Source organism: Meriones unguiculatus, chromosome 14, assembly GCF_030254825.1.
Source record: "Meriones unguiculatus strain TT.TT164.6M chromosome 14, Bangor_MerUng_6.1, whole genome shotgun sequence".
Classification (NCBI taxonomy): Eukaryota; Metazoa; Chordata; class Mammalia; order Rodentia; family Muridae; genus Meriones; species Meriones unguiculatus.
Window position 1 is genome coordinate 13,423,675 of NC_083361.1, and position 23,835 is coordinate 13,447,509.

Here is a 23,835-nt window from a genome sequence, read left to right on the forward strand (position 1 = left end):
TATACAGTGAATCAAGACCAGTCAAGACTACATAGTAAGATTCTGTTTAAAAAAAAAAAAAAAAAAAAGTCCACCTTTTGAAAAAGCATTTACCATGCTTATAGCTTTCTATAATTTTGTTTTTGATTCACTGAACGGCAAGCTTCATATAACATGACTAACATTTGACCTTGTTCACTCTAACTGCTGACTATCTGACATAAAAGTACATTCTCAACACATTCATGCTAGTGCTGGAGACAGTTCAGCGGTAGAGCTCGTTTACCATACTGAAAGCCCTGTATTTGTTCCCCAGCAAGAAACAGAGGAAACCAACTAAAACAAAATAAAAGCAGAACTAGACCCCAGGTAACCTTTTAGAGGGAGGAAGGAGAAAGCCATCCTTAATTAAGAAGCTTGTCAGGTATTTGGTGGTTCACACCTTTAATTCCAGCATTCTGAGGCAGAGAAAAGCCAGAGCTACATATGAGACCCTGTCTCAAAAATCCAAAAACCAAACCAAGTAACAAAGAAGCTATTCACAATTGACAGCTCTCCTAGTGGAGAGTGAATGTCAGTTCTTGTCAAAAAAGTGACACTGGGTATATCAATCGCACTCCATGGCAGGCTACAAGTTCAGGAGTAGTTGGCCAACAGAAATCAGACTCCATTTGTTTTGTTTTGTGTGGGGGGGGGTATATTTAACTGAAAGAAGAATGAAGTTGGGTGGGTAGGAAGATCAAGAGGTTCTGGGAGGAGTTGAGGGAGGGCAAAGAACACCAAAATATATTACAGGAAATTCCCAAATAATAAAAACAAAGCCAGGTGTGGTGGTGCACGCCTTTAATCCCAGCATTCAGGGAAGCACAAGCAGGCAGATCCATGAGGTCAAGTCAAGGCTAGCCTGATCTACAAAGTCCAGGACAGTCAAGTCTACAGAGAAGCCCTGTCTCAAAAAAAACCAACCAACCAACAACAGTTAAAATAAATAAAAAACATTAAAAGGGGAGGGGGAATTCTTGAAACTCAAGTTTTTGGCAAGCACAAGGCCCTGGGTTTGATCCCTAGCACCTGGAGAAGGTGGTGGTGGTGGCCCTCAATAGTAATTTAAAATGGCAAATAATCTGAACAGACATTTCTTCAAAGAACATACAAATGAACAAAATAAACATGACAAGATAGGCTAGCACAGATCAGAAACCACAGGAGGCTAAGTTGAGGCAGGAGGATAACAAATTTACAGCCAACTTAGGCTATATATTAAGTTCCAGGCCAACCTAAGATACATACTAAGACCCTTGTCATGAGAGAGAGAGAGAGAGACAGAGACAGACAGACATGGGAAGGAACAATGACTTAAAGATCAGAGATTAGGAGGGCTGGGTATTGTGGCACACATTCAAAGATAGCCAGAGCTATATATAGTAAGATGATCTCCTAAGAAAAAGTATACCAGCATGCACACCAAGAAGCTCACAGCTGGGTGTGCTAGCACATGTCTTCACTCCTAGTTCTCAGGGAGGCAGAGGCAGGTGGCTCTTTGTGAGTTCAATAACAGTCTAGTCTACAGAGTGAGTTCCAGGATGTCCTAAACTACACAAAGAGAAACCCTGTCTCAAAAATTTAAACAAGAGTAGAGGTTTGACAAAAAGAATAATCAACATCTCTTGACAGCAGGGGAAAAACAAGAGAATCTGGGGAGGCTGGCGGACCTTTCAGTTTCTGGGTTATTTAATTTATACTGAGTTTACTCTTTGGTGTTGGGTATAATCCCTATTACCAAAACCCTAACCAAACATCCTCTGAGAATATTTCTGTTTTACAAATTGGAATACACACCCATGAAAGAGAAGTTGTCTATCGAAACGTGACTTGGCTAATAGTACAATAGGCTTTGAAACTGTCAGCCACTCTAATCAACACAACAAAATTCAACTTCCAATACCTTTGTGGAAATAAAACTTACCAGATAGAAAGGGGAGCGAGGTGGTGGTGGGGGCTGGCGTCGAGGCCGGGGCCCACTGAACGAGGTAGCAGTGGGAAGAGGGCTGGGTGGACCAGAGCGCAAAGTCAGTATCTCGGGCTCATCCTTGAGAACAGGTAGCCGGTTTACCATGGTCACAGGCAAGGAAGTGGCAGCAGATGCCGAAATAGGGGAAGACGCCTGGGAAGCTGGAGCCTGTGCTAAGGCCGGGGCCAGTGCTAAAGTCTGGGTGGCAGATGGACCCAGACTGGGTACAGGAATTGGGGCAGGGCTCAAGGTCAGTGTTTGCACTGAAGTTGGGACCAGAAGTGAAGCAGATGATGATGCTGGAGCCAAAGTCAGTGTGTGAGCTGGAGCTGGGCCCATTGGAGAACTTGGAGCCAGAGGGGTTGCTGGAGCCAGAGACAGTGTTTGAGTTGGAACCACTGGTCCTCCTGGTGCTAAAGACAGTGTCTGGGCTGATGTTGGTACCAGGGATGATGCTGGAGTCAATGACAATGTCTGCGTTGGAAAGGGCCCCTGAGGGCTCCCTGTTGCCAAAGAATGTGTTTGAGACGGAGACAATCCGCCAAGAGTGGGTGTTAAAGCTGGGGCTAGGGTCAATGTCTGAGTAGAAGCCAGGCTTGAGAGAGGTGATGAAACTGGAGTTGATACCATAGTTTGAGTTGATGATGGAGCCAACACAGGAATTGAAGCTGATAGCAGTGATGATGAGGATAAAGGAGCTCCTGGCATTGATGGTGGAGTCATGGCTGGAAGCTGAGCCTGTGATGGAGCCAGGACTGGAAGCGGAGCCAGAGGAGGAGGTGGAGAAGTGCCCAGGACTGCTGTCTGTGAAGCCGCCATAGGAGCCAGAGAGGTGGCTAAAGCCTGAGATGTAGACGGTGCTGGAGCCAGAAGAGAAGCCTGAGCTGGAACTGAACTTGGTGATACTGGGAAAGGACTGGTCAGAGCTGAAGCTGGCACCAGGACAGGTGAACATGCTGGGGCCACAGCTGAGTTCAATCCTGGAACATGTGAAGAGGTGGTAGCCAACAATAGAGAGTGACCAGATGTCTGAGGTGGGGACAGGGCTGGAGTAGTAGCCAAACCTAGAGCCAAGGCGGACACTGACGGGGAAACCCCAGCTGATGCCAAAGGTGGTCCAGTGGCTGCTGAGACAACAGCTAGTGCTGGGGTCACACTGGTCAACAGAGCTGAACCTAAATCTGAAACAGGCAAGGGGGCTGTAATGGGGATGGTCAGTGGAGCAGATGCTGGGACAGGAAGTGTGTTAGGGACAGAGATGGGAAGTGAAGATGACACAGGGACTGAGACTGTAGAAGACACAGGACTAGAAGAATTGTGAATTGTTATCGGAGAAGAGGCTGGCCCAGGGAGTGAGGATGGCATGTGCAATGAAGAAGTGATGGTCATGGGAGCAGCTCCGGGTGCTGAAGCTGTGGAGACATAGAAGACAAGTTAGCTTCATGAAGAATTATTTTTCTGCTCCTGATACTACCTGTCCCAACCTTTCTACTAACACATAAGCTTCACTAATTTTCCAGAAACCCTTTGTCCCACACATGAAGTTAAAAATTTAAGGAATAGGGTCACTTGGCCTTTCCTTAAGATTCTGACAGAGGCATCTTGGTCAAGGCTTGGGAAGCCATAGCAAATTGAGACAATATGCTAAAAAGGGATGCACTATGACTAAGAAACCTTTAGGGCAACCAATATATCTCCTTCATTTCTGATAAAAGTTTCTGGCCTCCGCCGTTATGAACTCACCACTGACTTCAGGCGAAGGACTGTGGACCAGCTTGAGGAGGGGTCTCATCAGAGTGGGTGTGGGTACAGGAGCACGAGTAGTACCCAGAGTAGGGGTGGTGAGACGACTAGGGGTTAATGTAGGGCGTGACGACAAGACAGCTGGAAGCCCAGAACTTGAAGGCCGCGGTGCTGGTGCCAGTGGTGGAACAGGAGTCAGTCCATCCCGAGGGGCCTGTCTCACTACAATCTTCACCACGCCTGCATTGTTCACCATGGATGGTGGCACTGCAAGAGGAAGCTACATTGAGAAGAAGGTAGAAAAGAAACAAGAGACCTAGAGGATGGAAGAAGTCCAGGGGAAAGGAAAAGTGGCAGACAGATACTAGAGATATTGGCAGGAGAAATAACACTGAGGGAAGGCTAGACACACAGTAGGCCCAGGGCATGCCTGGAAGGACTAAGGCCAGGTAAGGGCTGAGTAAATACAAAGGCCAAGAGCCTCACCCTGGTTAGCAGCAAGCGGAAGGCTGAGGCCAGTGGGGGCAGGGGTGGTGCTGGGGGTCGAAGAAGGCAGCACAGAGACAGGGGTGGGGCCAGGGGTCGGGGCCACGGCCTGGATGAGGGCCACATGGGCAGGCTGGCTGATGAGGTGGTGCTGCCCCCCTGCTGACACCAGGTGCACTACATTCCCTGGGTTAACGGAAAAGAGAGAGAAAGAGAAAGAAAAAAGAAAGAAGCACCTATCAGCCTGAGGGCAGAGGCAAGATCAAGAGAGAGAATAGACAGGAAGTAACAGCTCTAGGATAGTCTTTTCCTATTTTTAGCAAAGACCCCTTCCAACCATTCCATCTGGCCCTACCCACCTAAGCAAAGAAACAGAAACATCAAGGCTGACATCTAAAAAGAGTCACACAAACAAAGAGGACAGAATAAAGAGGAAAAAGGCAGGACAGGGGGTGGGTTTTACCTACTTTGCAGCGGGCGGGGCTGCCCCACAGCAAGCTGGCGCACCTGGGCACCAGTCAAAGTCAGTTTGTTTCCCTGGATTTGGAAGGTGAGAGGTTTGCTTCCCCCAGCACTAGTCACTGGACGTTGTGCCAGGGAAGCCAGCTGCCCAATGCTGACCACTTCTCCAGCTACAAACAAAGAAAGCCTTATGTACACAGGGTTCATGCTGTACAAAACCATATCTCAGACCCCCACAAAGCACATCTCTCTTTAACTTTCTGTAATTTGCCATGTTCAACAAAACTAAGCCTCTACTGAGCCCTTTTGTGCCCAATGCTATTTCTTCATGATCTCCTTTACATTCTCTAAAGGCCTGCTACCAGACAGCCACAACCTCTTGCTCTGTACCACCCTTTTACCCTCATTTATTTCTTTCAAAAAACTTTTGCCATCTAGGAGACTGAATTCAGGTCTTTACACATGCTGGGTAAGTAATTTACCACTGGGTTACACCAGCAACCTATGGATCACCTTTCCAACAGAATAAACTGAATTAATTGAGGTCTCTTAATTATGATTTACCATTATTGAGCAAAACACCTAATATGAAGGAGCTGCCTTGAACTTTATGTTCTCCTTCTCCTCTTTCCCTACAGCTCTCTAGCATATAGCTTTTATTATATGAAGAACCTCATCACATAGCCCAGATAACTTACAAGGCAGACGAGCCTGCATTTCGGGAGATAAGATGAGGCGTTGTGGCGTAGAATTCGGAGCTGGCACTGCTGTAGTGGTAACAGTTGCTATGGTGGTGGAGGTGGTGGTAGCAGCAACAGGAGAGAAAGTGTAGCCTGGTGGCACTGTGAGGGGTTTCAACAGGCTGGAGGAACCTGGAGGTGGAGCTGGGCTCAGGCGAACTGGGGCAGGTGGGGCTGGCTTCAGTGACAGGGTTGGTGTGGGAGGCCGTGAGGTCCCACTCATGACTCCCATGGGGGATGGCAACACTGCAGATACAAACATCTGTCAGATACACCTTGACAAACGCCTTACCTGGGCTACAAAAGCCTCCATATTAGCATTCTTTCTAGCCTATCGAACAGTATGCTACCTAATCTTTGGACTCCTTTAATTTCACTACTTCATACCCAGAAGGAACCCCATTACACTTGGTTTCCTTTTAACTCACCCTGGGGGAGAGGACCAGTATTTGGCTGCAAAGGAGACAGAAGAACAGGTCCAGGTGGCCGGGATACAGGAACAACTGGGGTTCCAGCAGGCGAAGCTGACACCATGAGTGGTGCTGGCAACACTGGAGGAACTGGACCAAGAGTAGGTTGGACTGAGACCTCAGGGCCTGGAGGGGGGCGGACTGGGACAGGGCCAATGGGAGCCCTTGGACTGTTCACCACCACTACTGTACGGCCTTCTTGCTTGGGCACTGGCTGCAGCATCCTATGAGGAAAAACCAAAGGGTTAAATAGACACAGAAAGAGAATAACAAAAGAAATTAAGACGAGGTAGGAAAACTATAAGTGAAAAGAAGTGACCACCTTAAGAAAAAACTATCAGAGGTAACCAGAAAGCACCAATTAAGAGAGAACAGAAATATCAGCAACACAGGCATCTCTCGCAGAGATCTTCCGGTCATTTTGCTTCCCCAAGCCCTACACAGTAAGCACTCTGACGCAACCAGAATAGACTAACTTAGCTTACCAGTCATTCTATTCTATTCTAATTCTTCCACTTATTTCAAGAAATGCATTCCTCTATTCCTTAATGCACATACCTGTTGACCTTCATCTTGACTGGCTTGGGTCGAGGTGGGGGATCAGGAGCAGTAGCTATCTCTAACAGTATGCGGCGGGAAAGACGGTGACGGGGCAGAAATGTATCAGCCTCATATCGAGAGACTCGACCCTCCAGGCCAATAAGATCAAACCGACCCATGTCAATTCGCTGCCATAAGAAGAAACAAAACATGATATCAAGGAACTATTTTGGAAACAAAATTTTGGATATGACACCAAAAGTAAAAGCAACAAAAGAAACTGACAAACCAGACACAAAAATTTTAAATGATGTGTGTGGAAGGTCAAGAGAGTAAAAAGGTAACTCAGAGAGGGGGACAAGGACATCACATGCCTGACAAGAGGTTAATTTCCAAACTATACAAAAAATAAAAATTACAGCGTAATGACAACTAGCTTAAAAACAACCAGCGCTGTCTTGGATATACACACATTCCCTTCCAAGACATGTAAATGATCAATAAGCACATGACAAGATACCAATCAAAACTACAATGAAGTATCACACATTAATGTAACCAGTATTAAAAAAAAAAAAACAAAAACAAAAAACCTTTGGGAAAAGATGTGACTAGAACCACTGTAACACTGCTGGTAGATATGTAAAATATATAGCAGCAGCTATGGATAAACAAGGCAGCTCCTCAGAACATTAGAAATAGAATTACCACATGATCTACACACTTCATTTCTGAACACAGACTCAAAATAGAAAGCAGGGACTCAGACTATCTGTACATTTATAGCAGCATTATTCATAAAAGCTGAGGGGAAGGCTGGGTATGGCAGTGCATGCCTGTAACCCCAGCTATCGAGAGGCTGAAAGATCCTGGGTTCAAGGATGACCTGTACACAGCCATACCCTGTCTCAAACAAATTTAAAAAATTAATTAATTCATTCAAAAGGTAGAAATAAGACATATGGCCCCCGAGAGATTAACGAACTAACTAAATAAAAAAAAATATAGTACTAGCCACACAGCGAAATACTATTTAGTCTTAAGAAACTGTCTGAGAAGAGCATCTGGAGCCCTGTTTGCCTTTGGCTTCACCAACAAAAACTCTCACCTGGAATTCCTTGATTTCCACCCTGCTGGCCAGCCCTACAAAAACTCCCAGGCTGCCAGCCCCCACAGTGAGCCAATTCTTCAAAGTCAAAGTAAGGCTAGCATATTTTCTGGAAGAGAAGTGAGGAAGTGAAGTGGACAAAATTGTGGGCCTGGTTAAGTCCTTTCAGGTGCCCTCCCCTAAATAGGAACAGCTGATTAGTGTGGAAAGGAATCCTATACCAAATGGCCAGGTAATGGGAAAGCACTTAATTCCACTGCAAGGAATGTTAATGTCCTATCTTGGAAATTTGACAATCCTAGGCTCTAAGCTACAAGTGAAAATCAAACTTTTTTTTGCTCTTTACTTTCCAGTGGATAAAAGAGGGAATACGGGAAAGGGAGGACCAGGAAGAGTTCCAGGTTTCTTAGTTGTCAGTCTCAAGGAACACTGCTTACACGTATGATGGGTACAAGAAGCTCAGCTGTTGTCAAGGTTTATATTCCCCACTGGCTCTATGATTCTGCCAGAAGTCTCAGAAATAAGTCTGCTATTTTCACACAGTGGTTTACTCTGAACTAGGGATTAATTGGTGATTTTTCTGCCTACCCTATTTCCTAGGCTATTTGTAAATGTGAAAGCCTTATCACTTTGATGATGGAGATCAGACTCCACACCTTTTCTGGATTTCAAGAAAAAAGGAAGAGCACTACCAAGGAACTACATCCCTCTCTAGCCTTTACCTAGCTGACATTTGATAACACAAATACATGTTAAGAAAGTGTTTTGTGTGGGGCTGGAGAGATGGCTCAGCGGTTAAGAGCACTGGCTGCTCTTTCAGAGGTCCTGAGTTCAATTCCCAGCAACCACATGGTGGCTCGCAACCATCTGCAATGGAATCTGATTTCCTCTTCTGGTGTGCATGAAAACAGTGTCTAAATACATAAATTAAAAAAAGTGTTTTTTGGTGTCCTTTTCTCTATACTCTTGTCAACCACAGCCTCTTTTTTTGTTTGTTTGGTTTTTGTTGTTTTTCAAGACAGGGTTTCTCTGTGTAGTCATGGCTGTCATGGAACTCTATCTGCAGACCAGGCTGGCCTCAAACTCAGAGATCCACCTGCCTCTGCCTCCCAAGTGCTGAGATTAAAGGCATGTGCCATCAAACCCAGCTAACCATAGCTTCTTAATGATCAAGCTCTTTTATTTGGGGAAGTGTTACATGTAAAGTTACTAAACTGTGGAATTAAAAACTATGCTATGATCTGATCAAAGTACTCCCACTTTTTGTTTGTCTTTATTTTAGAGACAGGGTTTTCTGTGTAGCCTTAACTGTCCTGGACTTGCTTTGTAAACAAAGCTGGCCTCAAATTCAGATATCCACCTGCCTCTGCCTCTGAGATTACAGGCGTGCACAAGCGTAGCGGGCTTATCCCCACTTTTTTTTTTTTTTTCGAGACAGGGTTTCACTCTGTAGCCCTTGATGTCCCGGAACTCACTCTGTATACCAGGGCTGGCCTCAAATTCATGAAGATCTGCCTGCCTCTGCCTCCAGAGCATTGGGATTAAAGGTGTGCACCACTGCCACCGCCAACACCACCACCATCATCATCACCAAGCAGGTAAAAATTACCCCATTTTTTTGTATTGGCAGTAGGGTCTCAATTATACTGGAGGGCTAAAACTATAGTTGAGGATCAGCTTGAATTTCTGATCCTTCTAAAAACCTTCACACTTCACAAATATATAACTCGTTCAGCTGATGTGGTGATGAAAATTAAACTCAGCTTTTTTTTTTTTTTTTTTTTTTGTGCATTCTAAGTAAGAATTCTAACTGCGCAACACCCCTGGCCTCTTTTTAAGAAGTTATATTAACTTTAAAAATCAGTTGAGGGAGGATTTTTATTTAACATGCCACAGTGTTGATACGAGAAGTACTTTATGATTCCATTTTATCAAGTACCCAGAATAGTAACATAATAGAATGGTAAATGTCAGGGGTTAGGGAAAAAAGGAACAGACAGTTGTTCAACAGGTACAGTTTTTCAGCTTAAGAAAGTAAAAGCAGTTCTAAAGATGGATGATGGAGATGAATGACTACAAAACATAAATGTCCTTGATGTCACTGAAATGTAAACTTAAAACTGGTTAAAATAGTTTTATTGAATGTATTACATCAAAATTACAAAACAGGGTATAAAGGTGTACCCTGTAAAGGGACATGCCTGTAATCCTAGCACTTAGAAGGTGGAGACAGGCAGAATAGGAGCTTGAGGCTATCCTGGAATAGAGAGATACCATCTCAAAAAGGCAAGAAAGATCTGGGTCTGGTGGTATATACCTTTGTCTCAGTATTTGGGAGGCAGAGGCAGGAAGATGTCTTTAAATTTGATGCCACTGTGGTCTATCTATATAGTGAGCTCCAAACCAACGAGACATAGTGAGCTACATACATTTGTAGCAAGCTACAAAAATAGTACTAAGTTGATAAAATACGGAAATAGTAAATGTGCAAAAACATCAGACCTTAAAGAAGAGGCAGAATGTTTGGATAAGAAACCACTAACCTTAGGGGCAACTACATACCTGGAGTGGGTGGATATCAGTGGCCCTTAGCACCAGAGAGGCGGTACTAAAGCAGATGCCTGGGGTGATGAATGGGGAGGTAACAGGTCGAGGGTCAAATAGATTTGGATGATTACAGACTTTCCGCAACTGCATCAAAATGTTGATGACACTCATAAAGTGGCCTGTAGCTAGTGTCTCCTTAGTTCTGGGGAGAGAGAAAAAAATAAATAAGGGACATTCTGACAGTTACCTGTATGCTAACCCAGAGTACCAACGTCTATCCTCAGTCCTTCCTTACGTGGTCTGTGCCATAAAGTCATCATAGAGACAGCGCTGACGCTTAGAAAGTCGGCATCGGATAACATGTTCATACTTTTTGGGCATCTGCTTCTCAACATCCACCTTAACTCGGCGCAGCAAAAAAGGTCGCAGAACCTGAAAGCAAATAAGCAGGTGCCAACAGAGTGGGTGCTAAGCCCACCATAGAGAGACTATATTTGGGTCTTGGCCCCAAAGTAGGCAGAGTACTGGTTTATTACATCAGCAAACAGTCATCAGGCATGCCAGATACCAATTACACAAAGATGCAAACTCTCCTCTCACTGTTCATGGAAAAGACAAACACAAAGATAATTATACCACCACATACAAAGACCTTGAGCAAACTAACTTTGAAAGAGAGATATCTTAAACTTCATTTGGAGAAATGACTATTTGTTACAGTACTAAACAATGAAGCCAGGCCTGAAAGCCAATATGACTATAATTCCAGCCACTTTAGAATAGTGAAGCATGCAACTTGCTTGGACCCAGGAAAGCAGGACCAACCTCAGCAATACTGATCCATACCAAAGGAATAAATAAGTAAATAAAATAAAGAAACAAACTAGGAGAGAAGATGAGTAGAGCTTATGACTGTCCTAGTGTATAGTGAAAGAGAAAGTATCCTTTTTGTTGTTGTTTTTGAGACAGGGTTTCGCTGTGTATGACTACTGTCTTGGAACTCCCTCCGTAGACCAGGCTGGCCTCACACTCAAAAGAGATCTACCTGCCTCTGCCTCCCTCAGTGCTGAGATTAGATGCCTACACTGCCAACACCTGGTATGAGGAGTGAGGGAGTAGTTTTAACATGTGTAAAGGCCCTGGATTCAACTGCCAGTAATGAAAAAAAAAAAAAAGGTCCTTTGCAATCTAGAATTCCAGAGGCAAATAAATCTGTAATCACAGGATTAAAAAAAAAAAAAAAAAAAGCAGAGGCATATCCATCTCTGAGTTCAAGACCAACCTGTTTTATATATCAAGATCCAGGACAGCCAAGGTTATGTAGAGAGACTGTTCAAAAACAAAAAATCTCATAGGACATAATCTTCAGTATCAATAAAAGAGAATTAAAACAAAATGTAGTTATTAATACTTCCTGGTTTTGCAGGGCATGGTGGTATAAGCCTTTAATACCAGCACTTGGGAGGCAGGGGCAGGTGGATAGATCTGAGTTCAAGGCCAGCCTGGTCTATAGAGTGAGTTCCAGGGTACATACCGAAACCCTGTCTACAAAAACCAAAAGAAAAGAAGGGGGGACAGGAAGGGGTTCAGAATGTTTAAAGCTAACTGCTGAGAAAACTGGAAGAGCAGAGAAAAGCCCTCCCCCTCTCTACAAAAGAAAGAGCCAAGAGATACAGCTCAGTAATCAAGTACTTACTTGCCTAGTATGTGCAATAAGGCCCTAGATTTAATTTCTAGTACCACACAAGGGTACACACATGCCTTTAATTTCAGTGCTCACAAGGCAGGGCAGAAGGATCTCTGTGAATTCAAGGCCAGCCTGCCTGGTCTACATATGGAGTTCTAAGATAGCCAGAGCTACAAGGAGAGACCCTATCTCAAAACAAACAAACAACAACAACAAAACCATATTAAACAAGTCAAGATTGGGGCTAGAGATAGCTCTGTGGTTGAGATCATTACACTGGTTGCTCTTATAGAAAACCTGGGTTCAATTCCCAACATCACATGATGGTTCACAACCATCTATAACTCCATTTCCGGAGTATTCACACTCTTCTTACTTCCTTGAACACTAGGCATACTGTGTGATACACATAACATATGCAGGAAAAAATACCATACAATAAAAATTAAAAACCTGAATGAATTTGTCCAGATAAAGACCCAATGAAAATCAGGGGAAACATTCCAGCTATAGAGAACGAAGAATGACTAAGGCAAGCCTGTAAGCTTGGCAATAGTTGACAACTACTTAACCTAGCACTGACTTCACCTCTAAACGTTTACTAGGTATCATCCTTAACTTTTACTTCAGTTTATACAGTCCCTACCTTGTGGAGACGTTTGACTAGTCCTTCATTATATTCTTGGCTTCCCTCAATCATGCCAGTTAGAGGGTTAGAGAACCATTCCTTGAACTCCCGATGAGACTGGAAGACATGTGGCATCAAAAAATGCATCAAAGACCACAGCTCCATGAGGCTATTCTGCAAGGGAGTTCCTGTTAGGAGCAGGCGCCTCTGGCTGCAAAAAGTGAAAGAATTAGAATGATAGTCAGGAAAATTCCAACTTTCTAAGCATCCTTAATATAGTTAACCCAGGCAGGCAACCCTTCATGGACAAGACAACTCTCCCATGAATCTCTATATTCATCTTTACCTGTTGAAGTTGAGCAGTGACTGCCACCGTTGGGACTTGAAATTCTTGATGTTCTGAGCTTCATCCAGGATGAGATAACGCCAGTTCTTACGACGAAAAGCCTGGTGATCCTGAAGTACCAGCTTGTAAGATGTGATACACACATGGAAAGCATTGGGCTTCGTCCAGCCCTAAGAGGTCAAACAGAAAGCAGCTTATAATGAGATAAGAAAGAGAGAAAGAGAAAGAAAGGCAGAGAGAGAGAGAGAGAAAGACAGACACCCACAGAAAAGCACAAGGGGAATGGGAAGACATGTTAAAAGTACTCAAAGACAGAATCAGGTTGGAGAAATGAAACAGTACCAGCAAGAGAATGGAGCAACAAGAAAATGAGGCAAAGCAATTCAAGTGAGGAAAGGATCTAAAACAAGGACACATAAATAAGGGAAAGGACCACATGGAAGATCAAACCTGCCGCTTGAGCTTCCTTTCTTTCTGAGCTCCATAGTAAGTGAGGATTTTAAAACTGGGGCACCAACGTTTCAACTCCATCTCCCAGTTCAACATCACGCTGGTGGGCACAATGATTAAATGGGGACCCCAGTTACCTGTTCAGCAAAAGAAAAGACAAAGACTGTAAAGCTCACAGCTCTTAAATAGAACCCTGACTAGCATCTTTCTGATGCTGCTTAAGACCTCAGCACCTATGTTGTCCTTTACATAGACACTGACTAGACTCCATGAGGCTACAAAGACAGCAGTAAAAGAACAAGTATTTCACTTTCCTGCAGGTGAAATCACCACTAAACAAGCTGCCCTCACTAATTAGCCACGAGGCCCCATGAAGAGTCTACCTTTTTCACAGGCCAAGTGAGCAAGCAAAGAGATGGTCTGGATTGTCTTCCCCAATCCCATCTCATCTGCAAGAATGCCATTCAGCTTCTTCTCATACATAGTAACCAGCCAGTCAAGGCCAATGTGTTGGTATTCTCGGAGCTGGCCCCGAAGGAGCAGTGGAATAGGTGTCTTCACCTAATAGAAAGGGAGTTACCACAAATGGTGAAAATGAGGCACATGTTAGCAGAAAACAGTAAGTTATGAGAAAGAATTGTAGCCTGTGGGTACCTGGGTAGTGGCCAAAGTATAACCCTTGGGCTGGAGACTTTCAGCTGCGGCAGCAATGTCAGTGATTTCTTTCTTGGGCCCTAGAGTGGTGGTGGGACCTGGGGTGGGCGGTCCACTGCCCCCATCTACCTCACTCCTTTCATCATCCCGAGCAAGTAAGTATTCTACGCCAAAGTCATCATCATCTCTCTCATCTTCTTCCTGTTCTTCATCTGCTTGGCTCTGTGACTGAGCATCCTCAGACTCATCAGATTCAGATTCTTCTGACTGTGAACTCCCACTCATTTCTTCCTCTGAATGCTCATCTTCCTCATCTTCACTCCGCTCCTCAGCAGAATCTAAATTACAACACCAAAGCTCAGTAAACTGTTCCTCTAACACCAGCCCTCTACAATTGCCCTCTGAACGACATATTTACCTGACTGACTGCTACTATTTTCTTGAGCCACCTCTTCATCTTCTCTCGTTTCCTCTAGTTCACAGTCAGAACTATTGGCTTCAACCTCATCTTCATCTCCACTATTCCCAGAGCCTGGAGCAGAGGCATCATAGGCATAGGCTCCTGCATACTGTTGCAGCAGCTCCTCCATAGAAAGCTCACCTGATAGCGAAAAGAGACGTAAAAACATTTGGTTCCTTTTAGAGGATGAAAAAACAGATATTTGGGGCTGGAGAGATGGCCCAGTGGTTAAGAGTATTGCTTGCTCTTCCAGAGGTCCTGAGTTCAATTCCCAGCAACCACATGGTGGCTCACAACCATTTGTAATGAGATCTGGTACACTCTTCTGGTATGGAGGTATACATGCAAACAGAGCACACATATACATAAAAATAAGTATTAAAGAAAGAAAAACAGATATTTTAGTGGTATTGGTTTATTTCACCTTGGCTCAATCTCCCAGGTCTATGACAGACTACACAGTTTATCAGCATGAGCTAGTAAAACCAATCATTATACCAGCCATAATAGGTGTGGCACTCTCCTGAGAACAGTACCTACCTTGTGATGCTCCCCCACCTTTCCTCACTGCTGGTTACTTATTATCTCTTAGTAGCACACAGACCAAATATTAATTACTCAGAAACACGTCTCTATAGAAGTGGGCAATGGGTCTGGAGACATGATTCAGGGGTAAAGAACATGGGCTGTTCTTCAAAAACTCATGAGTTCGATTCCCAGCAACCATATGGTGGCTCACAACCATCTATAGTGAGAACTGGTGCCCTCTTCTGGCCTGCAGGAATACATGCACATGGAACACTGAATAATAAATTTATGCTGCTCTATTCTGCAGATGCTCTATCTCCTTTCAATGGTGCCTGATCTCATAATTATAGTGTTTTTTCAAGGTAGCCTGTTGCTCTCTAATCTTCTCTCAAAAGTTTCAATCCTCTTCAGGTGTTCCCCTCCTTCTGAAGGCCCCATTGGTTTTTCCAGACAGAGTCAGCAACGATGGGCTCTCTAAACTGAGCTCAAGCCCTCAGTCTGCAGCATTCTCACTCTCTGAACTTGCTATTATCTCCTGAGCCACTGAACCATCCTTTGAAACTTCAGGTCAAGTATTACTAATACCCTGCTACAGTGGCTCTTCCTTCAACTGAGCTCTCAGACTACTTAGTTCAAACTCCTATCATAACCACACAACTTTCTATTTACAAGTGCCTTTCATTTATAAATCTTTTTGCTGTTATATCTGAGTTACTTGAGAAACATACATAATAATCAATAACTTAACTGGGGATAAAAATATGTGATTTATTGTCTATCCATCAATTTTCTGCACAGCAAACAGCAAGCAGATTTTCAGTAAATTATCGGGTAAATGTCACCTTCTCGAGCCAATTCGCGCAGTTCCATGGCATGATCCACCTCCCCTTCTAACTGCTCCTCAGCTGCTATGGTGTCCTCTTCATCCTCTGCTACAAAAAGAGAATTAAGTTTCCACTGGTGAGCCCATAAAAGGTTGGTTTCAAAACCATGGTCACACACAGTCCTGGTTAAAATCTCAGTGAAAAAATAAATAGGCATAAACGTAGAAAAGGGATTAGTAGGGAAGATGGAGGGTTGACAGAGGTGGAAGATGAGAGAAACCAAAATGCATTTTATATATGTATAAAAATGTGAAAGAAAAATACAATTAATTAAATGAGAGAGAAGGGCATGGTTGGCACATGTCTTTAATCCCAGCACTTGGGAAGCAGAGATAAATGGATCTTTGTAAGCTCAAGGCCAGCCTGGTCTACACAATGAGTTCCAGGACAGCCATGGATACATAATAGACCCTGTCTCAAGAAAACAAACAAAACAAAAATAAAAAGAGAAAACAGGTCAGACCTTCATCTTCATTAGCAGTAAACTCCTCATCATCTTCATCTGGATGCCAACGCTGTTTACTACACTGTGTGATGGAGGAAGGTGGAGGGTTTACCTGTGTGGGAAAGGGTAAAAAGTGGAAAAACTTAACATTTGAGTACAAAGCTGAAAGTTGGGTGTTGTGGCAAAAGCCTTTAATCCTAGCACTGAGGAGGCAGAGGCAACTCAAGATCAGCCTGATCTACATAGTGAATTCCAGGACTGGCAGAGAGTCAAAAATCAACAGCAAGAAACAAAAAAACAACACTGGACACAGTGGTGCATGCTTTTAACCCCTGAACTTGAGGGGGGAGACTGAGGCAGGGGATCTCTCTGAGTTTGAGGCCAGACTGGTCTACAAAGTCAGTTCCAGTACAGCCAGACCTACACAAAGAAAGCCTGTCTCAAAAACCAAACAAGAAAGTTGAAAGGCACAGAGATGAAGACCAGAAAAGTATCACTGTTCCCTTGAATAACACAGCTGCCACTGGTATAGTATCAGGGCAAGGATGTAATCAAGGATTTTCTCTCAGCACCAGCTACCAAATCCCGACCCACTGATTAAGGGAGGACCTGTGAAAAGTGCTAGAAAATAAATAAAGGGACCTAATATGGTGGTTCACACCCTTAATCCAAGCAAGTCTAGAGAGATAGAGCTCTTTGAATTTGTGGCCATCCTGGTCCACACAATGTGTTCCAAGCCAGCCAAGAATACATACTGAGTCCCTTTCTCAGAAACAAAAGAGCCAAAAAAAAAAAAAAAAAAAAAGAAGGGGGGGGTTGACACACCACAGAAATGGCTACGTGGTCACCAACAAGCCCGATAACCAAGGCTCAATCCTTGGAACTCATGTAAAGGTAGGTTAGAATCAATGTCACAAAATTGTTCTCTGACCTCCATATGTAGACCCACACAGATACAATTCTAATATATATATATTTTTCAGGTCAATGCAGTCTACATGAGTGCCAGGCCAGCCAGGACTACATAACAAGACCCTGCCTCAAAAACAAACAAACAAATAATTAAAAGTGATGGCTTATCAGTTAAAAACACCGTTGCCCTTCCAGAAGACCCAAGTTTAATTCCCAGCACCTTTATCAAGTGGCTCAAAACCATCTGTAACACTATGTCCAATGGATCTGAAGACTCTAACCTCTGCTGGCATCTGCATTCACATTTGCATATCCAAACAGACACACAAAGCTACACATTAACTACAAATATAAGAGCCCATAAAAAATTTTTTAAGTAAAAATAATAGCAATAAAAAAGATCCTTAATGTGTATACATACAGATCACTGGTTCAAAGGGTCAAAAGATTATTTTTTAAAGGCAGGGTCTCATTATGTACCTGTTACTGTTTTGAAATTTATAGTATAGAACAAGCTGGCCTCTAAGATCCACCTGCTGCTGCCTGCGTGCTGGGATAAAGGTATATGATACTACCCAAGCTCCAAAAGTTTTAAGATGACCATCTCAACTCCCCAATTTAGATCACATAACTTACACGTGTGTATACATATATATTTGCATGTTTGTGCATGCTTGTGGAAACCAGCTCATTGTCTGCTGTCGTCCTCAATTACTCTTCACTGAACTTGGAGCCCACTGATTCAGCTAGATAAGCAAGCCTTAAATATGCTCCTATCTCTGCCTCTTAGTACTGAGATTACTGGAACAGAATACTGCACATGCCTTTTTTATGTAGGAGACAGGGATTGAACTCAAGTACTTTATACCAACTAAGCCATCTCTTCCCCTGTCCTCCCCTTTAAAACTTTAAAATTACAATAAATGACCCAGGCATGGTGGTGCACATCTGTAATCCCAGCACTCTGGGAGGAAGAGGCAGGCAGATGGATTTCTGTGAGTTCCTGGTGAGTCCAGGACAGCCAAGGCTACACAGAGAAACTTTGTCTCAAAAAACCAAAACCAAAACCAAACCAAACCAAAACTACAGTAAATGCTTCCATAATATTATCAGAAACCTTACCAGACTACAAGTTGGCTTGCAAATCATCACCTTCCATAGCAATGAAACCCCAACTGTCCTTTACCTGGATTCTCAAAACCATCGATCAACCTAAGCTCAGGATTTTAGAAGCGGAAACTTTCCAGCTATTTCCCTCTGAATCTTCCTGCCTCTATCTCTTCTGTATGTACCTCCAAATCCTGAGAAGATTCCTCTTCAACATTTTCTTCAGGCCCATCATGGTTATCACTGTCATGAGAAGACGGTGTCTGAGAGGGGCTAGAAGGTCCACGCAATAGCTGAGGTGGGAGGGAACGGAGCAGCTCTTCCAGTGGTAGTTCTCCCTCATGTCGAAGCAGTTCAATCTCACGCTTGTGGGTCTCTGCATCATTGCCTTCTTGCTGTTCTTCAACCTCAATGGTCTCCTCATCATCCTCTTCTTCCTCTTGGGGTTGGAAATCCCCATCTATAGCAGGAGAACAAGGTCACAAAGTCCACGGGCCCTGCAAGCCACAGGGTGGGTTTTTCAGCTCTGGAAAGGGCACTTGGGGAAGAGTAACAGGACCAAAGAGCACACACACCTTCATCATCCAGCCGAGAAATGGGTGGTGGAGGACTGGATGCTGCTGAGGAAGAACCAAGACAAGGGGAGGAGCCAGCTTTGCTGGAAGCTAGTGGCTGGTTAAGGCTCTGAGACAGAAGGTCTGAATACTTTTCAGTTTGCCCTACAATGAAGTCCAGGTGCAGGTCCAAGGCTTTCTTACGCTTTTCTTCAAGCCGGGACTGTTGTTTGAATTGAACCACCTACCATAATCACAAAAAAACATCAATCACCCTTTTATTCACTTATTTATATACTCTTAGCCAACTATTTAGGGATAATACCTTTATGCCAGATTTGGCCTGGTTATTTAGAAAGAAAAGCTAAAAATTCTTAAGGGGCTTCTAATTTACCCAGTACTTCTTAGGAAAACAAACCAAAAAAAAAAAAAAAAAACAAACCAAAAAAAAAACAGTAAATGAATAAACATAAGATGGTCTAGGAGCTGGAAAACATTAGCAAATCCATCAGAAGTTGGATCTTTAAAAAAAAAAAAGTAGTCAAACAGTGGTGTCACACACATTTAGTCTCAGTAAAAGCAGGAAGACCTCTGAATTCAAGGCTAGCCTGGTCTATAGAGGGAGACTCAGGACAGCCAGGGCTACAGAGAAAAACCCTGTCTTCAAAAGCCAACATTAAATAAACAAAAACAGAGTATGTGGGGTTACCAGTGTAGGTTAGTAGAAACACATGGCCAGCATAAACAAAATCCTAGGATTGGTGGCAGGATCAACCATTTTTTAACTATTAACAGGGAGAACAGCAGCAGTAGAATGTGTGAATGGCCAGGTATGTGAACCTACCTCAGATAAATAATATTCAAAAAAGCCTGGAAATTAAAACACAGCGACTAAAATACAAACTCAGCAGCACAAGGCCTTGGGTTAATAAAATTAAAACCATAGACAGGCAAGGTGATGCACTCCTTTAACCCCAGCACTCAAAAGGCAGAAGCAGGCAGATCTCTGTGAGCTGTAGACCAGCCTGATCTATGAGTTTCAGAACAGCCAGGGCTATGTAGAGAGATCCTATCCCAAAGAAACCAAAACAAACCAAAAACTAAAAAACTTGAGGGTGACAAAAATGGCTTAGTGGATACAGGCACTTGTGGCCAAACCTGACAACTTGAATTCAACTCCCAGGAATCACAGGCTGGGAGAGAGAACCAACAACTCTTACAAGTCCTCCTCTGACCTCCACACACCAGCTGTGGCTTTTATGAATAAACCTTATTTAAACAATTTAAATTTCTTTTTAACTGGGGCTGAGTGCTAGAGAGATGGCTCAGTGCTTTAGAGTAGTTACTACCCTTGCAGAGAACTGGAGTTTAATTCTCTGCACCCACATCAGGCCATTCACAACTGCCTGTAACTCCAGCTCCAAGAGATCCAACACCTCTGGCCACCAAGGTCACCAGCACACACATGCACATCACATACCAATACACAGACATACACATAATTAAAAAGTAATGAAAATAAAAATCTTTTTAAACTGGGGACTAGAGCGGTGGTTCAGAGGTTAAGAGCATGTATTGCTCTTCCTACGTATAAGTTTGGTTCCCAATACTTATATGAGGTAGTTCACTGTAACTATTAATTCCACTTCCCAGAGATCTAATTTACACATAAAAGTCAATACAGGCATACACACATGCATAAATAAAACCAATAAACAAATCTTTAAGAAAAAATTAACCTCCAGGCATAATATCAAACATCTTTAATCTTCAATAGTTTAGAGGTAGAGGTAGGTAGATCCTGTCAAGGGCAACCTGATCACAGGAAGTTCTAGGCTAGCCAGAGTTTGTGAAACTGTCTCAAAAAAATAGCTGGAGGGTGGTGGCACATACCTTTAATCCCAGCACTTGGGAGGCAGAGGCACGAAAATCTGAGTTCAAGGCCAACCTGGTCTATAGAATGAGTTCCAGGGAGGCCAATGCTGCACAGAGAAACCCTGTTTCAAAAAAGCCAAAACCAAAACCAAAAAATAAACAAACCAACCAACAAAAAAAAATAGTAACAAAAGCCGAAGTATGATGGCTGAACCAGGATTTCTTTAAGATCAAGGACATCGTGAGCTACATGAATTACAGGCCAGTCTAGACCATAGTGAGAACTTGTCTCAAACACAAAAAAAAAGTGGAAGGAAGATGGCTCAACCCCAAGCCTGAGAGCCTGAGTTAAATCCTCCGGACCCACTTGACAGAAACAGGAAACAGACTCCCACAAATTACCCTTTGACTTCCACTATGTGTAACATGGTGTGTACCCCAAACCCAAACCCACACACAAAATAAACAAATGTTAATTCTACTCCCAAACAATTCCAAACATAGGTGTTGTTTAAGAGAGCACATCCTCCAAACTTGGGAGAGTGAAGATGGTTCTGGACCAGCATAGGTTACACAGAGAAACCCTGTCTCAAAAACTAGAAAACAATCATTGCAGCCAGGTATGGAAACTGAAGAAAAGGTAAGTTCAAGACCAACCATCATGCTGGTATACTCCTAGAATCAAGCACTTGAAAGGAAAAATAGGTAAAAAGATCAGCCTCTGCTACACAGTGAGTTTGAAGCCAACCTAGTCTATGAGATACTTGTTTCAAAAATGAACAACAAAAATGTGCCCTTAGGGCATGACTTGGAAGTTAAGAGAACTGGCTGTTCTTCCAAAGGTCCTGAGTTCAATTCCCAGCAACCACATGTTGGCTCACAATCATCTAAAATGACATCTGGTGCCCTCTTCTGGGGTGCAGGTAAGAATGCTATATATATGATAAATCAATCTAAAAAAAAAAAAAAAAACAAACCCAGAAAACAAAAAACAAAACTCTGTGCCCTTAGAAGGTGGGAGGATCAGAAGTTCAAGGTTAGCCTTACTTACACAGAAAATTTGAGAACAACATGAGCTATATGCCAGCCTGTCTCAAAAGTGGAATGGTATGAAAATCTGTGAAATATAGCAATATGCCTATCTCAAACAACACAGTATGACAAATATTTATGAGGTACTTTTTACACTACAATATGCACCATGAACGCTCTAAATAAAATTTGAAATTCTTAATTAATGCTCACATATGCATTTTATACACTGGACTTGAGCATCTGCAGGTTAGATGTCCACAGGGAGTCACAGAACAACCACACAAACACAGGAAGCGACAGGAGGGCTTCAGAGAGAAGTATAACTTAACACAGAAGCAGGAGGGACTTCAATGGCATAAACAAGTAAACAGTAAACATGTTTTACAAAAACAGTACAAACCACAAAGAGAGATGGTCTAGAGGAGTCAAGGAGGAAAGCCAAGCCCTTTTTCCTTGTGACACTCAGCAGTGGAAAGGTCCAATACATGAGGAAATGTCATAAAGAGCTGGAATTGCAGTGTTTAGCTCTTCTGTAAGTTTTGGTCAGCCCTATTAACAGGCCTCTCTCTAACCTAGTCCAAGGCCACCCCTTTTTTCCAGCCTCTTCCTCACCTTCTCCACATTGCTCCAGAACTGCCTAACATCCTTGGCCATGGTAGAAGCAATCCGGCGCAGCTTGGCCTGCTCCTCTCTCCGAGCTCGTTCTTCTTTTTGTCGCTGCTCTTCGTGGTGACGGATTACCATCCGTACCACCTACAAAAATAATGACCCAGTGTGAAAATGCTCAAAGTTAAATCTCCCTATCCACCCAATCAAAAAAAAAAAAAAAAAAACCCACAAAGGCAAGAAAACCCCAACGTCAAGCGTCAAGGTTTGCCTATAAATGCAGAAAGTACCAAAAAGAAATATATTATTTCATGCTTCCTTTGGGGGGGGGGCAGGAGGAGAGTAAAAGACAGGATTTCTCTGCATAGAAACCTGATTGTTTTTTCTAGAACTCATTCTGTAGACCAGGCTGGCCTCAAACTCAGAGATTCACCCCCTATACCTTCCTAGTGCTGGAATTAAAGGAGTGTATCACCTCCTCCCAGTTAATCATTAAGGTTGCAAAAACACACCTGACAAATATATGCACGGTATAGCAAACAGGACATACCTTCCGGGCCACACCTCGTTTCCATCTGCGTTCTTGAGCAAAGTCAGCAGAGAGCCACTGCATCTCTTCACATAGATAATCCCAGTGGCCTTTCGGGCGGGGAGGCTCTGGCACTTTAGGCAGCCTTTTCAATGACCAGAATCCCTCCTTCCGTAGTTCAGCAATCCGAGTTTCAATTTCAGCTTCCTAATGTGGGACAATGACATTGATCAAGAGTTCCTGGACTTATAAGCCATCTCACTGCCATGGCTGAATTTCTGAGCACTGAACAGGCTCAGTGTTTTATACTCATACAAATCCTACAAGGTAACAGATTCAGTTGGGAGCAGTATGGAGGGATATATACAAAATCAAAGATTTTTGAGATCATACAACTAGGAAAGAACTGAAAGTCAAAAATAGGTCTAGAAAGCTGAGCATGGTGGCACATGTCTTTAATCCCAGAACTTAAAAGGCAGAGGCAGGCAGATCTCTTTGTGTTCCAGGCCAACCTGTTCCACCATAGCAACTTCCAAAACAAAGAGGGCTACATAATGAAACCCTGTCTCAAAAAAAGGCAACAGAACAACAACAAAAAAAACAAAGAAGCAATTAAATGTTGACATCTGCCTTCCACATGCAAGTATACAAACAAACACCCACATACAGAAAAATAAAATAGGTATAAAAACTCAAGCCATGATTTCATGTTCTTTCTGTTCACAGTCTCTGAAAACCCTGAACAAAAGGTGGGACTTGGGAAAACATATTCCAAAGGGATTAAGAGTGTCTACTTCATTCTTAACTTTAATGTGGTGGGGGAGGGGGAGGGCCTGGAAAGATGACTCCGAGGTTAAGAGCATTGTCTGTTCTTCTACAGGTCCTGAGTTCAATTCCCAGGAACCACATGATGGCTCACAACCATCTACATTAGGATCTGATGTCCTCTTCTGGAGTGCATGCATACATGCAGACAAACAGTCGTATACATAAAATAAATTAAAAAAGCACTAAAAGGGTTATCACTGTAGAAACCTATTGCTTAGAAA

At 43.2% G+C, this 23,835-nt stretch overlaps 1 protein-coding gene and 1 non-coding gene across 6 annotated transcripts in view; both read right to left on the reverse strand.

The window, feature by feature from the left end:
- Srcap (Snf2 related CREBBP activator protein) overlaps window positions 1-23,835 on the reverse strand; it is a 49,669-nt gene that overhangs the window by 15,427 nt on the left and 10,407 nt on the right. For 3 of the 5 annotated variants that reach the window (XM_060366804.1, XM_021635865.2, XM_060366805.1), the window contains exons 5-25: window positions 22,808-22,993; window positions 22,264-22,404; window positions 18,763-18,985; window positions 18,373-18,647; window positions 16,187-16,280; window positions 15,682-15,771; window positions 14,270-14,452; window positions 13,852-14,189; window positions 13,581-13,758; window positions 13,198-13,334; window positions 12,748-12,917; window positions 12,420-12,612; window positions 10,382-10,518; window positions 10,102-10,288; window positions 6,450-6,619; window positions 5,850-6,115; window positions 5,380-5,667; window positions 4,687-4,851; window positions 4,220-4,405; window positions 3,734-4,000; window positions 1,946-3,402 (exon numbers count right to left, since the gene is read on the reverse strand). In XM_060366804.1, the coding sequence (XP_060222787.1) occupies window positions 1,946-3,402; window positions 3,734-4,000; window positions 4,220-4,405; window positions 4,687-4,851; window positions 5,380-5,667; window positions 5,850-6,115; window positions 6,450-6,619; window positions 10,102-10,288; window positions 10,382-10,518; window positions 12,420-12,612; window positions 12,748-12,917; window positions 13,198-13,334; window positions 13,581-13,758; window positions 13,852-14,189; window positions 14,270-14,452; window positions 15,682-15,771; window positions 16,187-16,280; window positions 18,373-18,647; window positions 18,763-18,985; window positions 22,264-22,404; window positions 22,808-22,993 (5,331 nt within the window). The remainder of the gene's footprint in view (window positions 1-1,945; window positions 3,403-3,733; window positions 4,001-4,219; window positions 4,406-4,686; window positions 4,852-5,379; window positions 5,668-5,849; window positions 6,116-6,449; window positions 6,620-10,101; window positions 10,289-10,381; window positions 10,519-12,419; window positions 12,613-12,747; window positions 12,918-13,197; window positions 13,335-13,580; window positions 13,759-13,851; window positions 14,190-14,269; window positions 14,453-15,681; window positions 15,772-16,186; window positions 16,281-18,372; window positions 18,648-18,762; window positions 18,986-22,263; window positions 22,405-22,807; window positions 22,994-23,835) is intronic. The other 2 variants (XM_060366806.1, XM_060366807.1) reach the window with 2 other exon arrangements.
- On the reverse strand, window positions 16,663-16,793 carry LOC132647549 (small nucleolar RNA SNORA30/SNORA37 family). The gene has a single exon (XR_009585910.1). It is a non-coding gene; the product is annotated as a small nucleolar RNA SNORA30/SNORA37 family (small nucleolar RNA).